This window comes from Desmodus rotundus, chromosome 7 (genome assembly GCF_022682495.2).
Source record: "Desmodus rotundus isolate HL8 chromosome 7, HLdesRot8A.1, whole genome shotgun sequence".
Taxonomy (NCBI): Eukaryota; Metazoa; Chordata; class Mammalia; order Chiroptera; family Phyllostomidae; genus Desmodus; species Desmodus rotundus.
The window spans coordinates 117,213,332-117,229,144 of NC_071393.1; the positions used below are offsets into that span (position 1 = coordinate 117,213,332).

Below are 15,813 nucleotides of genomic sequence, written 5' to 3' on the forward strand. Positions count from 1 at the left end.
AGACCGTGTATGGAGGTGGACGAATTATGATTCTGTGAGATGGGCTTTCTTCACAGAATATGCGTTCCTTCTCCACTGGAATGATTTCCCACTTGCCACAAGATATCCTGTATTAGTTGAGGTTGCATTCATCTGCAAGCAACAGAACCCCATCGACAGAGGCGTAAGCAGAAAGAGGCTTGTCTCAGAAAACAAGAGGTTCTGGGTTCCGTGGTCCAGGGTTCCAAAGTCCAGGGCTGGTGTGACAGCTCCATGGACAGGAAGGATGGAACTCCTCCATCTTGCTGCCCACCATCCTTAGCATGGGGTCTTTGTATCGTGTGCATGCCTCATGGTTGTATGGTGGCTGCTGAACCTCCAGGCCTCACCTCTGTTTTCCAGACAGGAAAAGGGGAGAATGAGATGGAGGTGAAGGCAAAGGGCTCTTTCTTGGCAAGAATTTGTCTTTTGGGGGTAGAGTGGGATGTACTCTCCAGGGACTGCCACATCTTTTTCATTGGTCAGAAATGTGGGGTGTGCCCAGCCCTCAGTGCGAAAGAGGCCAGGGAGTTGAATGTTTTTAGTTGGGCTCATTGCCACCCTACACAAAGTTGGGTTTGCGTAAAGACGAAGGGAAGATGATTTTCGGGTGTGCCAGGTTGCCTGCTCTCTCTGGTGTGATGCCATCAAGCTGAGACACAGAAGTCACTGCATGAGCCCGTCCTGTTCTGAGGACTGTCATGGATGCGGAGAGTTAGTGCTGAGTAGAATAGAAACAATCTCACTAATTCCAGAAGCTTCCCAGAAGTGAGAATCTTTCAGAAAAGATTCAAAAGCCAGAAAAAGTTGCTTTTTAGGCAGGCGCAAGCAGAAGTGGTTGAAATGGAGGAAGGGAACCAAGGGACAGAAAGAGTAAAGCCGGAGACAGAAACCACCAGACGGTGTTCCCTGGGAAACCTGGAGGTGGGCCCCAGAGGCGGACGAAGCCGTGTGGTAGAGAGCGGTGGCCAGCTGCAGGAGAGGCTTTGCGAAGCGGGCAGACGTTTCCCGTGTGGACACGATGTGTAGTTGGGAGGTGGCAGGCCAGGTGGCGAAGGCCTGTTCGGGTGGGCTGCCTGGCGTGTCAGCTAAGGGTCCAGGCACGTTCAGCAAGGGGCAGCAGGAGTGTGGTGAAGCAGGGGGACGATGGATGGGTCTTGAAGCAAAAAGTAGGAAGTGACTCAGCTGGGTGCACCCAGCCAGCACCCATCTCTGGGCCGGGGCTCAGTGACAAGGCAGAGGGAGAAGAAACATCTCAAGCAAGGATTAGCCACATAGGCAGTGGAGACTGGAGTGAATAAAAATGGTAATGGCAATGGAAGCAGAAGCTACTGCTCCCGAGCACTTGCTGCGTGCCAAGTACTATGCTAATTGCTTTGCATTAATTATTTGATTCTTACAACATCCCCATAAACTGCAGTGTGGCATTATCACCAGTTTTGCAGAATTTAAGTTACTCTCACAAGAGCACACAGCTGGTGAACAGTGAAACTGATGCGAAACCTCTGACTTCAGAGCCATTGTTCCAACAGGGACCCCAGACTGGAGCTCAGCACCCACACCTAGTCTGGCTGGATCCTGAGTGACTGAGTTCCAGGGCTCTGAGTCCTCCCGGACCTGCAGAACAGGGCTGATTCCGAGGTACCTGTTTGAGGGCTCGGCACATCCAGACAGACATCCTCTTTCCAGCCGCTTGAAAAGGAGGTGGAGAAGAGTCATAGTAAGCAGGCCCGAAACAAGTGTGAGTGTTAAGAGTGGGTTAACTGTTTAGGAGAGGAATGCAGAGGGAAAGTAAAGTTTCTTTATGTAATTGGGAAAGGAGTGGCAGGTTTTGACAACAGGGAAGAAAGAAGGGAGGACTGAGGAGGAAAATGCCTTAAATTCTTAGGTAGGAAGAGAGCTTGTTTTAACTTTGTTGTCCCTAAAAGTGGTTGAATGAAGGGAAGAGGGTCTCTTCCTTTCCCTCCCCTTCCCTTCCTTTCTCTCATTGTTTCCCCCGCCGTGTTGACTTGGGGCTCTCCAAGCCAGCACTTGACAGTGTATTGATGGAAGTTTTAGGACTAGATACACCGGTTGTGGAGAAGGGGTTGCTTGGCGGAGGTGGGGACCGGGGGTACTGTTCAGGAGAGAGAATGGCATTTATAGGAACAAATGGGGGTGGGAACCAGGACCTGGAGAGGCAGGGTCCATGTCACATACAGCCGGGGAAGGACCTGAGAGGGGATGGTGTGTGGACCCTTTAGTTCAGAGCTGGAGAAAATGAGGCCTGGGGGTGGGGCGGGGGTTAAGGGATTCGGTTACCGAGTCTTAGAGTTAGAAAAACCTTAAATGTCACCTTGCCCGCTGCCCAAGGTCAGACAGCTAATTAGTGTAATAGGATGTGCCTCTCATGCAGCCAAGCCCACCCTCACACCTTGAAAGCTGCGCTCACTTGTCTCAAGTTCATGAAAGGGCCGTGGACTCTACAATTTGTGCAGCAGGGAGTCTGTTAGAATAAAATTGTCTTTACCGCTGTCCTCTGGGACCCTCGTGGAAATGAGATGTTGATCATATGAGGCAACCTTATGGAACAAAGAAACTTTCAAGGAAAGAAGTTGCCTCCCCTGAGCCAGCTCTCTGCTGAGGAGGACTCGCTGCTCTGCGCACGAGCAGCTGAAAGCCAGCAGGGAGTGGCTAGAGGCGTCAGCCATTGGTTAAAATTCTCCCGACAGAAATGATCTCCTTGTTCTCCCTTTGATGGGTTCAGCGTCTTAAAAATAAAATGCGTCTGTGAACATCACACCTCCTCCATCCCTTTTCCTCTCAGTCCTTTATTGCGGACTACCTCGGAGCAGTGTCAGCACAGAACCGCGCGGCGGCTTGGACAGACACAGTCAGAACCGTGCCCATGAAGTTGAGCCCCCGTGCACAGTCTAGGTTTTTCTCCTAGGTAGTCTGCAGTGATGTTACTTTCTGGCCTGTGCTGCCCTCACCACACCTGGCTGCCTGGTGGCTGTGCCAGTCAGTTTCTCCTGGTGTCACAGTGGTTATGGTACAAAAGGCCATGTGTTGAAGTGCCGGGGTGTCCTTGGTTCTTCTATACCAAGGATTCGCCGGAGTGGCTGCCGAGCCTTCCAGACGCTGCCACACGGCTGCACGGTGCCAATGGCCTCTCACACCAGCAGCTGGAAAGGGGTCACCTCTAACGGCAGGAGGCACCCCCTCCTCTTTGAGCACTTCCTCACTTGGTTGAGTCTCAGCGTACTCATGGGCTTTTGGGGGCACCATAATTTTTCCCCATAATTTTGGGATGGAAAGGCAGGGCAGAGAAAACGATGGGTAAGTGACTAGAAGGGAATTTCACAGGTTTCTCCACGGCAGGGCAGAAACTCCTCTCCAGGGGCAGTAAGGGACCCAATCTGTTCAGCGATTTAAAATGAACTGAAGGATATTGTTTCCCGGTTCGTCCTGTACTGCCCAGAGACTGCCACTGGGTCACAAGTTACTGTCTTTTTGCTGTCAGTCTCGTCCCATCAGTGGGAAGGTCTCCGATTGCAGCTAGGATTTCTTTTGTGCCTTCCTAACCTCGCCGATCTACCTTTTCAACAAAATAGCACCCACAGGCTCCGACGTTCGGCAAACAGTAATATCTAGCTATAATAAAATTCATTTTGTGTTTTTTTTAAAGCTTTTTTGTTTTTTACAATTACCAGAAGGCACGGCTGGTGATACTAGCTTTCTGTTGAGGATATTTTTTCTTTTAAACACATTTATTAAAGTAAATTAAGGAATCAAAGAAAATATAAAGTAGATGCAGAAAGTATACCGCAGCAGCAAAATTAGTGAAGGCAGCATGTGCAAATGACAGATGTCGGGGGAAAGCTGTGTTATACACTTCTTCCCAGCCGCTTTCCTCCCCAGCCGTCCCCCAGCAGGAGCCACGGAAAGACTCCTTACACTTGGCCTCTTCGTGCTGCTTCTCGACTACAGGACGTGCCGTCAGCTGCACGTTATTCATTGCAGCCTCTCTTTAAATTGCGGACTTAAGTAACTTGACAGGAAAAAAGGGAACCCAGTGAAAATTGATTTCTAGCCCCATAATCCCTCCTGATCCCTGACCAATATCAGTGTATATACTTAGAGAGTTGATGCCAGCGTGTCATGAATGACGTCTCGTTCAGGTCTGGCTGCTCTCCCGGCCAGCTCTGGTGCCATTCGCACATTCAGCCGCCTCTGTGCAGGTATCTCAGCCCCGCCAGGGCCCCTGCTGCTTCCTGAACACACCTGACCCTTTCATGCTTCCTGCCGTTACTCAGGTTGTCTCCTCCCGCTGGAAAAGCTTCCTGCAGCCCTTCTGCCTGTGGCAAGCCCACTCACCGTTCACTTGGCAGTCTTCTGGGAAGCCCCCCACCCCAGGCCCCCCCAGTTGGCACGCCTAGTTCCTTTTTTTTCAGTGCTCCCACGATGTTTTGCTTGCATCCGCCTCACTTGTCCTGTGAAGTTTAGGGCGTGCTGGAACCAGCAGCAGGTGAGAAAGCGTGGACCTCGGTTTCTGGTTCCAGCTCTGTGTCCAGCTCGCCTGGGGGCTTCAGTTAGTTTCCTTTAACAACTCCTGGTCTCCATTTGCTCATCTAGAACAGGCACGGGGTGGATGGTGGTGTGAATCGGTCACTGCAGTGTGTGAGTCTCCTGGAGGTATTACTGTTATTTCTATAACATTCTTTTCCCCAGCAAGGCTGTGAAACTCTGAGCAAGAGATCCCCAAATCCCAACACTTCCCGTTCGTGCCTAATAGATAGTTACCGGATAAGGTTTCTGAATAAAATAATGTTCATTTGAGATACTTAAGATCTAGAGTTTTAAACTCTTCCACTTTTTAAGTTTCTTGATAGCAGGCACACACACACACACACACACACACATTTCATGGCCCTATAACTCTTTTTAGCCACTAAAACTGTTCCTGTATACTTCACCTTTTTTGCCTGCTGCTAAATACTCCTTTAGAGGGCAATTCAGAAGAAATGTTATTTTGAATCTGACCAGCAGGGGGCACACTTCACCCAGGAATTGTCTTGTACTTCCCAATACCTTCAACTTGATAGGGCCTGGCAGTCTGCAGACTGGATGTGGACATCGGCTTTCCTCTTTCTGCAAAACACCTTGTTGAATTGAAACCTTGCTGGCAGTAGCCAAATACGATCAAATGTGACCTAAAACACTAGAGTGCCGAAAGCTGGGCGCTGGGGAATTGTTCCTTGTCTTTAAAAGAAGGGAGGAAATACAATGCGTAAAGCACGGGCTGGACACTAAACATGTGAATGGCAAGAACCAGGAACCAAGGGGAGAGAGAGAAGGGACTTCAGCTTTCAGGAGAGATTTCAGTCAGGAGAAATCCGTTGGCCAAGGGAAACTTGAGTCCGCGAGAGATACCTGGCTTTCGGTCAGTGTCACAGACCCGAGGGCGTCTCAGAGCAGAGGGACCGCAGTCAGCGAGTCTGCCGCCTGATGCCGAGTGGGCACAACGGCCAAGACGACGGTGGCGAGGCTTTCCTCTGCTCACACGCAGGCTTGCCCGGTGAGGGCCCTTTGCTGGGTCGCACAGTCCGCAGAGCGGAGCCTCGGTGGGCATCCGCCAGTGACGTGTTACACGCTCTGCGACAGAATACCTCTTCTCTCTCCTGCCCTGTGAGGTTTGGAGGCACTCGTGAGATTTTTATTGGACATTTTTAGATTATGAGACTAGAAGACCTTGCAAGAAAATGGCGTTTTGATTCCTTTTGTTCTAGAGGAGTGATGATTTTTAAAATGTAAGGAATTGGCTCCAATTTAGCTGTTTGTCCCCTTGCCAAGAATTTGGCCTCTGGCTACAGAGTTTCTTCTCTTTGTCTTGGGGGCCCTGGGAGCGCCTTACTGCAGCCGTAGATTTTCTCTCACGGCAACAAGTTGTACTAGTAACCATTGGTCTGAACCCTTTGCAGCCCTTCCTGGGTCAGAGGTCGAGGTCCATGCGTGACGGGCTGGGAGAGGGTCCTCCATGGGGACAGTCAGGGCTCCAGGTGCCTGGCACTGTGGTCTGTTTAACGCCTATTCTGTCTTGCAGCAGAGAGGCAAGTCCAGGGTCCAATATGTGATGTGGATATTAAGAGACTTCAAGGACACTTCCCCCCATTTATCCCAGTTATGTCCCCTGCTAAAATAGGTTAACGGTGTCTAATTAACCACTGAACATTGTCATGCTGCATAAAGATAGCATCCTGGCTGTTCTCTGAGCCGTGGTACTTTATCTCCATTTAGATCTCTGCAGTATTCCATTAAACTCGAGAGAAACATTTTAACTGAGATGATGTCTACATTAGGGCTGCCTTTCACCCTTCAGTGTGTAACCTGTGCAAGCGGTCGCTGAGGCCTGTGGTCCGATAGGGCCAGGAGGACGGCGCAGGTAGCCTCCGCACCTGGGGTTTCTTACAGTGCCTTGCGTCTCTATCCCTGAGCCCCAGCACGAAACGGAGGGCCCGGGATTTGGCCACGGCCCTGTGTGGCCACAGTCCCGGATGTGCCAGGGCAGTCAAGCTTGCCCTTAGCCGACCAGGTCATGCCCGTGTGACTTCTCAATGCCAAAAGAAAGGAATTGCATTTGAACAGAAGAACTTAGAAAAGGGCAGTACATGGAGGGAAACGTGACTTAGCCACGTGGAATCTCCTTTTCTTTTCCCCACGAAACAAGCTGTCATGTTGTCAATAAAACATACGTAATAAATCATACAGAACAATTACACCAATATTAATTACCAAGTTGTCAAGCCTGACAAAGCTACGGTACTATTGTAAGTTGAAAGTATATCCCCGTCATGGACAATATCAATTGGATTTGAAGCAGAGTCTGTAAAGTGAGTGTTTCCCGTGGTGTGGAACTGCCGGCATGTTCCTCTGCCTTGTAGGGTTAGGAACTGGGCTTTGGTCTCAGACAGCCCAGAGCTTGTCTTCCAGCCCTTCCGCTCTCCAGCTGGGTGACCTCACACAAGCGACTGTACCTGTCTGAGCCCCAGTCTCCTCGTCTGTAAAATGGAGTAAATTAAATCGGATAGTGTGATAATTAAACAATATGCAATACTATCTATAACATATGTTACATAATATTAATATATAAATAAGAGAGTACAAGGACAGTGCCTGGCACCTCAAAAGCTCAATAAACATTAACTGTTATTAGCAGTCATCTGCCTTCCTGTGCCAGGCTCGTGGGGGCCGGGGCCTGGAGAAGGGCTGTCCTCTGAGAGTTGAGGGTGACCAGTGAAGCCAGGGAGGAGAAACCTCGTGTGGGTCATAGAGAAGTGGGGCAAAAACCAGAAGGGGGTTAGTTGCATGTTGAACTGAAGGACTGGGTGAAGGTGGAGGTGGCGGGACCACGCCCTCAACCTTGAAGTCTTACACACAAGAATGTTTAGAGAATCTGTGGCTGCCTGTGAGGCTGAGCGTTTCTAGTGGTTGGAAAAGGGCCATCGAGACAGCTCTGGTCACCAGCCAGGCCCGGTGCATCATTGCTGGAAAGCAGGAGGCCGGAGTGCCCTTCCTCTTGTCCCCCTGTCTCCACAAGGTGGGAGGTGAGGGAGAGCATTTACTCATTGTCCGGAGTGAAAGCTTCATTCTGCAAAATGGCCAAAGCAATCAGCAAGTGATGGAGTAGCTCTTAAAAAGAAACCTGGCATTTAATTAACTTTTCAAAGTGCTGGTTCAGCAACCTCTGTGTTTTACATTTTGAATATTGAACAATCAGATCTGAATTGCTCTGGACCTGCCAGGGTGGGGAGCACCTGCCTAGCTTTTGTGAACATCGTGGAGTCTTGTCTGAATTTCGGGAGAGCCAACTCAGGACCACTCAGGATGGGCCTTCAGCTGGTAAAGCCTCGTCCTCGCTCCCCTCAGCCTAGAGGTCAAGTCAGAGTTCATGAACACTTTTGTTAGAAGAAAGCAGGCAACTCGGAAGGATAAGGCAGAAGGTGTCCATTTTGCTGCTTAGCAGCTGGCGAGCTCAGCCTACCATCTGAAATAAGGGTTAGGGCAGTGATTCTCATATACGCGACTGGGTCCCATTTCTGGAAGTTATGCCCCCAGGGGCCTGGGGTGAGGCCGGACACATGGACACTAGCCACGCTTCCCACGTGTGACTCTCCTGCGCACCGCTGGTGAAGAACTCCTGGGTTCAAGGTTCCCTCCAGCCTTCAGTTCTCTGTCTGTACCTTCTCTTGCCTTCCTAAGTGTGGGAGGTCAGGAACGGATGTCTGTATGCTAAACCCAAACAGATGTCTGGGTGCCCAGGGGCATCTGAAAACCAGCTCTGTGTGCCTTTGAAAAGGCTCGGGGCAGTGTGTTTGAGATCGTGGGTGGAGGTCGGAAGTAGGGGTTCTTGACTCAGCCTCGTCACAGACTAACTGTGTGACTCAGGTGAAGCACACAGCCCGGTGCCCAGTGTCTGTAATGGTGCCACCGAAACCAGCTTCACTCCAGCACTCAACCGAGCTAGTGTTCGTAGCCTCGGAAGTCTTCCAAGAGTAGTGAAAAGTGCTCTCTCTGCGTCAGATGGTCTCAGTGTTGTTATAATGTCCCAGGATCCTCTCATAGCCACTGCTGGGGAAAGAGGCATGTCACCTGCCACGGGGCTGGACCGGGTCACACAGTTTCCTCAGGGGAATGCCTATAAGGAAGAGATGACACAGAACCCACAATCCTCTCCCGCAGCTGCCACCCCGCACCATCTGTGGGGGGTGGGACTGCAGCCCCAGATCTGCCGGTTACCAACCCCGGTGGGCTGTGGTAGACCAACTGCGATTTCACTTTTTTTAACCTGTCACCAGCCGTTTAAAAATGCATTTTACATCATGACGGGGGTGTATGTGAATGCAACTGAAAAAAGTTTATGTAATACTTACCTTTACTATGTATGGTTTCACTTTCTTTTATACTCTATGCTGTTTAAAAAAAAAAAAAAAAGCTGGTGGTGATTTACTAAGTTGATTTCATGAGTCGCTAATGGGCCATGACCTGTAATTCGAAATCATTGTGCCCCTGGGCTCCATGTCATTGTGTGACCTAAGGTGCTTCTGGGGACCAGGTAGGTAAGGAAAACCTGTGAAGTGTGGATTTATTTCAGAATAGCACTTAAATTCTATTCCTGAGATGCATTTACAAATTATGTTCATAATCATGCTTCTGTGAAGAAATATGCTCTGCAAATTCTCCTAAAGTATGCTTCCCACCTAGTCTTCCTTTTGCTTTCTCGTGTTTGACGGCTGCCCAGCTACAGGGAGCACTTCACTGGAGAAAACCAGCAGTGCAGATTGGATGGCGAAGAGCCGGTGCTGGGCGCCGTGTTCGCGAGGGCTGGGAGCTCAGGCTCTTCTGGGGGCAGCCCTAGCCAGGCCTGCCCGAGCTTCCCACGTGGGAATGGAAGTCCAGGGCTGCCAGGCTTTGTGTTGGAAGAATTTAGAAATTTGGATTTTTGTACAAAATCTCCCAACTTGGACAACAAATTCATGTTAAAACAAAACAAGATCAAAATAAACAGCAGTGTGGTCCAGACCAAGCTTATCTGCGAGCTGGCTGAGGCCCGGAAGTGGCCAACTTCATCCAGCGCAGGGCGTTCTGTGCCATTTTCCTGTGTCCCCAGCAGGGCAGAAGGCTCACAGAGCACCTGTAGCAGTTCTGGCTGAGGGAGAGGGGGCTGGGGGAAGAGAGAGGGAGAGAGAGAGAGAGAGAGAGAGAGAGAACACACCACCTGAGGGCACCCAGCAGGCCGACCATCCTTGAGGGCCCCGTTTGGATCTGGCTCCGTCCCGTGGGGTGAAGTGAGACGCCGGAGGATCCTTGGCTCCCCCTAGAGTGAGAGAGAGCAGGATGTGGGCTCAGCAGCAATTAAGGCAAGTATGAAATTCATCCCCTTTTTGGATGCTGAGTGGATAAATGGCAATTAGTCAGCCTTCCCCCGAAGGTTAGCATTACCATTATTGTCTCCTTCAGACAAAATCACCGCTACTTTTGCCACAGCACATTGCTTAGGAAGGATCGGCTCAGTCCTAACTCCTACGGGTAATCGGAGATGGATGTATCTCTTATGCACAAACAAGGGCGCTGGCCTAGGCTACCTGGCCTCTTTGATCCCCTTGTTCTCTTGTCTCGGTTTTCATTCAAGCCCTTCTTCCATTGGTGACCTGTCACTTACTGTGGGTAACCGACCTGTGGACAGTGGGTTACAGAGTTCAATCTCAGCATCACAGTTAGAGGTAGGGAGTCGGGAGCAGAGTCCTCCCTCCTTCTGCCCAGGCAGAGACAGCTTCAGCGGCTGCCTGGGCTCTGCGTTAGGCGTCCTTTGACTCAGAACAGCACTGGAAACCTCTGTCATCCAGCAGCACCATGTGGTGCTGCCCTGTGCATCCCTTTGCAGTTTGCCTTGGGGCCTGTACCGCCCTTCCTGGGCCACTCGTCCTCCGACCCCTAGTTCCTCAGTCTCTTGGCCCTTTGAGAGTCCCAGACTGCAGCCTGGGAGATCTGCTCAGAACTGTTCCACCCTGTTCTTCCACCTTGCCCTACCCATCCTCCTCTCCCTCTCTTACTTCAGCCAAAGTTCATTTCCTCCCTTCCTCCCTCCCTTCTTTCCTTCCTTCCTTCCTTTCTTCCTTCTTTCCTTCCTTCTTTCCTCCCTCCCTCCCTTCCCTTCCTTCCTTCCTTCCTTCCTTCCTTCCTTCCTTCCTTCCTTCCTTCCTTCCTTCCTTCCTTCCTTCTTTCCTTCCTTCCTATTGCAGTTGAGATGGCCTAAACTTCATAGAAAGTAGTCTGTTTAAACTTGGGCTTAATTTATGCATACGCTCTTGGAGGGGGATTAGCTGCCTTTTGCAGGACTTGCCATTCGGCTCCAGCGTAGCTCTTGGCGGGGAGGCTCTGTGGGCCAGCACCGATGGGGGCCTTCTCACACATCCCGCCTCCCCACCCCCCTGGCCCCTGCTCATCATGGCGATCGATTTCTAACTTAAAAGAAGTCGTAAAAAATAAAACTCTGTTACTGTGCGAATGTGCAGGCCTGTAGAAAAGTAATCACCCCATACCCATCACCCCTAACAGTCGTCTGCGTTTCCCGGTCCCATTCAGAAGACCTGAGTCCCGTGTTCCGTAGTGTCAGTAGCATTCTGCTTGGACCAGAGCGACTGGGATTTAGTTTAAGACGTGTGTTCTGGGCTGCACGTCCCCCAGATGAGCTGATGCAGACATCTCCGTGGCCGGGCCCAGCTCTCTGCATGTCTGTTAAGCTTCCCAGATGGCTCTTGCACACATTCAAGTTTAAGAACCAGTGCCTTCGATAGGTGTCCATGTGTAAACAGGCTTCCAGTTCCCGTGGAGTATCTTAAGGGCGCTGCTCGCCCACATCCCTCACAGGGGCTTCTGGTCCTCCGTGGGGAGGATATGGAAACGCAGGCCCTGAACCTGCAGCCTGGACTGTGCGGCTAGTCCCTCCCTTTTTACTTGTGGGAAGCTGCACGTGCTAACACTATAGCTCCAACTGGAACCCAAGGCCTCAGCCCTAAGAAAGTGCTCTATACGTTGGCCAGCTAATTGTTGAGAGAAAGGAGGGCACTGTATCAGCTGTATTCATTTGACTTTTGAGCTCACTCAACCTGCACGTAAACGCAGTAATTTAATGTGGAGTCATGCTGAAATAGGGTTGTAAGGAGGCCTTATTACAGTGTCTGTAATCTCTCATGCTGATTATGGGCCTTGGTCTGTAAAGAGGAACCAGACTCATAAAGCACTTGGCATAGGCTAATCTGCCCCCACTTTTGAAACCTGTTCTCCAACCTCCTGTGCCAGTGCCTGAGACGGGTGGGTTCTCACAAACCTTCTCTTTCTTTTCGCAGGTCAGGAAGGAGGGCTTCTGAAGAAGTGGAAGAGTATGTTTCCAGTGTTCTTATGGCATCTTTGTGATTGGTCAACAGTGCAGCCTTTGTCCGACAGCATTCGAAAAACGGCCAGTGGGAGTTGGGCTGTGGTCTGGGGCCATAGTCATGCGGAACGGGTCAAGGGCCTGACTGATGCTGCAGCTTTGGCCGAAGGCCTGGGCGCTGGCCCTGCCAGCCATGGCGTGCCTCCCGCCCTGTGGTTTTCAGAACTGTGTGTCCGGGTGTCAGAGTGCTGACCCGTGACTTCCGCTTTACTCACATACACAGACAGAAGCAGCGCCAGCTTTCTAAACCCAGCCTTCTCCTAAGACGTGTATTAGAAATGAAAAAGAGAGAAAGGAGTGCGTAGTCGGGGCCGTTGAATTTCACACCTCCAGAGGCAGGAGCAGCATTCACAGTGCCGTCCGCGTGATGCCGCCCTGCGGAATGGTCCAGTCCACAGGGTGGGCAGCCCGGTCTGCCGAGCACGTTGATGGGGGAGAGTGGGTTCAGAGGCATTTTCATCTGGGAGAAAGACTGGATGCAGTAGAAACGTGGGTTGTTTCTGTGTTTGAAACTCATGTTCTGCTTTCCTTCTTTTCTCGGGGACAGTCACCGCCTCAGACAGAAGAGCCTGGATGGATCAGATGACGGAGGAGGTGAGATGTTCTCGGAGGAAGGCCAAAGGGCTTCCAGAGATGTCCCCGAGCCCCCTAGCATTTCCTGGGCCACAGCTAAGGCGGTGATGCTGCAGCCTCACTGAAAACGTGTGCGGTGGCCTCCTCCATGCCTCATGAGTGCCGCTGCCTCTGCCCGGAGTCCCTCACTGCCTTCTTTAGCCACTAGCCCTCCTTGTCCTTCCAAACTCAGCCGAAGCATTGCTGCCTCTGAAGTGTCTTCCCTTTCCACCCACTCCCTCTCTGACTCAGATGTTCTTTGGGCTCCTGTGACCTCCTGGGCAACCTTGCAACAATAGCAGCAACCATAGCTGATATTTATTAGGTGTTTATTACACATCGGGCGCTGCTCTGCCAGATTACAGATGTTAAGGCATTTTACCACCACAGCCACCCTGTGAGATGTTACTACTGCTGTCCCCGATTTAGAGCTGTGGGAACTAAAGTACAGAGAGGGGATGAGCTGCCCATAGTCACAGAGCTACGTGAGTCACACTTCAATTCTTTGTTGGCACCAGGCCCTAACGCCGTGGTGGCAGACACCAGGTCCCAATTCGTCTTCGCATCGGAACATAGTGGTCAGTTAATGGCTGGCGTTGCCGCCAAAGGGGAAAAAGCACTAAATAGACCAGTAGCTGTGGCGCTGCTAAAGCCCGAGTTCCAGACTCAAGAGAAAATAGAAAGTTTGTGTGTACTTTTTATAAGAAACCTATTAGAGAGATTATATTTGGGACCTAAATTATCAAAGCCTTGTTTTTAAAACCTGTGTATTTACCATTTCTACACTATTCCTTTGTGTCGAATTCAGTTTCCATCTGGTATCATTTTCCTTGTGCCTGAAAACTTCATTTAATATTTTTTGTAGAGCAGGTCCTCTGGCAAAATCCTCTCAGCCTTGTTTGTCTGAAAATGTCTTTACTTTTCACCAGATAAAGAATTCTGGGCTGACAGTTTTTTCTTTTCCTTTTAGCGCTTTAAGTAGTTATTTGTCATCTGGCTGGCATTGTTTCTGATGAGAAGTCAGCGGTAATTCTTATCTCTGTTCCCCTGTATGCAGTGTCTTTTTCTTCTCTGGCTGCTTTTAAGATTTATTTTCTTTAATCTTTTATTTTCAGCAATTTAGTTATAATGTGCCTTGGTGTGGCTTACTTTGTGTTTATCCTACTGGAACTTCTTGAGTCTGTTGATGTATTGTTTTCATCAGATTCAGAGAATTTGAGCCATTATTTCTTTGAGTATATTTTTCTCTCCTCCAGATCCTCCTGGGACCCCAGTTACAGGTGTGTGGGTTGTGTCAGTGGAAATTGCCGCACAGGTCGTCGAGGCTCTGTTTTGCTTTGCTTTGTTCTGGTCCGTTTTAAACTCTGCTTCGGTTTGGGTTGTTTCCGTCACCGTGCACCTGATTTTTTCCTCCTTAATGTCTGACTGCTGTCAAACCCGTCCAGGAAACTTGTTGCTTCAGACACTGTATTTTCAGCTCTAGAGGCTCCACTTACCCTTCTGTATAGAGAAAGACATATCTTCCATTTTTCTCCGTATTTTATTCATGTTTTTATTTTTCCTTGATAATGGTAACCTTTATTAGTAGCTGTTTGAAAGTCGTCTTCTGCTAATTCTATCATCTGTCTTTTCTGAACCTGTTTCTGTTTGCTCATTTTTTCCTTTGGTTACAAGTCACACTTACCGGCTTGATTAGCAGCTTTTTGACTGGGCGTGGGCCGTTGCGAGTGTTCCTGGGCTGTGTCTGGGTCTGTTGTCTTTCTTTAAAGCCCGATGTATTTGTTTTGGGAGGTGGTTAGCGTACTGTCGAGCAACCTGATCACTTTGAGGATTGTTTTAAGCTTCATCAACGCAAGTCTGGAGTTAGCCCGCAACAGTAAGACACTCAGATGTCTCTGCTGCGTGCCTGGCCGTCCAGCAAGGACCCCGCACTGGCTTGGGGGGAGCTGACCCTCTCCCGGCTCCGCGTGAGCTCTGGGGACCACTCAGCGCACACCTCGCTGGTAGTGATCGTTGCCCAGCCTTGTGCAGTTTGGCCCCTGTACACGCACAGCTCAGTGTGCGGTCCATCCAGACTTCTGGAGCTCTTCCCACGTAGCCCCCCCCCCCGCCCCCCGCCACATCCTGCTTCTCAAATTCCAGCTACCTCAGCCCCCTAACCTGTGACCTCTGTCTCCTCAACTCTGCAAGCTCTCCGTGCTCCAGGCGGGGCCCCCCTCCCCGTGCCAGCGTCCAGGAGGTACCTCAAGACAGAAAGCCAGGGTGCCTGCAGGGCCCCCTCATGTAGTTCCCTTCCCCCAGGACTCCCAGTCCTGTGCTGCCTTGTCCACTGTCTGAAAATAGTTGTGTCTTACGTTTTCTCCAGTTTTCTAATTGTTGACGGTAGAAAGGCAAGTCTGGTACCAGTTACTCTCTTGTGGCTAGAAGTGGAGGCCCACAGCCTTCTGCTGTCTGACCTGTGCACGTGACTACAAAGTGGAGGAGGGAAGTAAATCAGTAAGACTTGGATGATACCTCTGCCTTACAGCCACCTCACAGGATTGGGGCGAGGGTCACATAGGACGTTTGTGAAATGTTCTGGAATAATGGTTAAAGTGCGGATTCCCAGGCCACTCACAAAGTGGAAGCTGGAGTTGGGGCCAAGGGGTGTGCACTAACTTCAGTATGCTCCTGGGTGACTGTTTTGCACACAAGTTTGGTGACCCTGGTGTAGTACCCCTAAAACCAACACTCAGGACTGGAGGGGAGGGGCGTTGCTTGAAAAGTTCTGCCTCGCCTCATTCCGAAGGGGTTTTGAGGCCGACACGGGAGGTCAGGAATTCAGTCCGCGCTCTCAGATTTGGTAGGGCTGGGAAGCGTGCTCTCGTCATTCTTGCGCGTTTTCTTTGCTTTGCCGTGATCTCTTACTACACGCTCATTCCTTTTGGCTAGGAATTCCTCCGTAGCTCTACTCACTAGACTCGTAGCTGCCAAATTTCTCCGCCCACTAATAATTCCCAGCGACCCTGTTCTGCACCTCTGTTCCCGAAGTCTGTTTTTCCAGACCTGTACCTAGGATGCCCTCTGCCAGTGTTAAACTGGCTGCTGCGGTGGCTCGGTGCTGGGCAGCGGCTGGCCACATGTTCGGTCAGCCTGGCCTAACAAGTTGTCTGTTGCTTCAGCCATTGGTTGTGCAGGGCGGCAGGGCCACCATCCTGGAGGACGTGCCAAAG

General features: G+C 50.6%; 1 protein-coding gene across 2 annotated transcripts in view; it reads left to right on the forward strand.

The window, feature by feature from the left end:
* The window catches only part of IFT43 (intraflagellar transport 43), a 77,479-nt gene that overhangs the window by 42,659 nt on the left and 19,007 nt on the right, over positions 1-15,813 (forward strand). For both annotated transcript variants that reach the window (XM_024568339.3, XM_045201921.2), the window contains exons 4-5: positions 11,904-11,936; positions 12,537-12,583. In XM_024568339.3, coding sequence (XP_024424107.2) covers positions 11,904-11,936; positions 12,537-12,583 — 80 coding nt within the window. The remainder of the gene's footprint in view (positions 1-11,903; positions 11,937-12,536; positions 12,584-15,813) is intronic.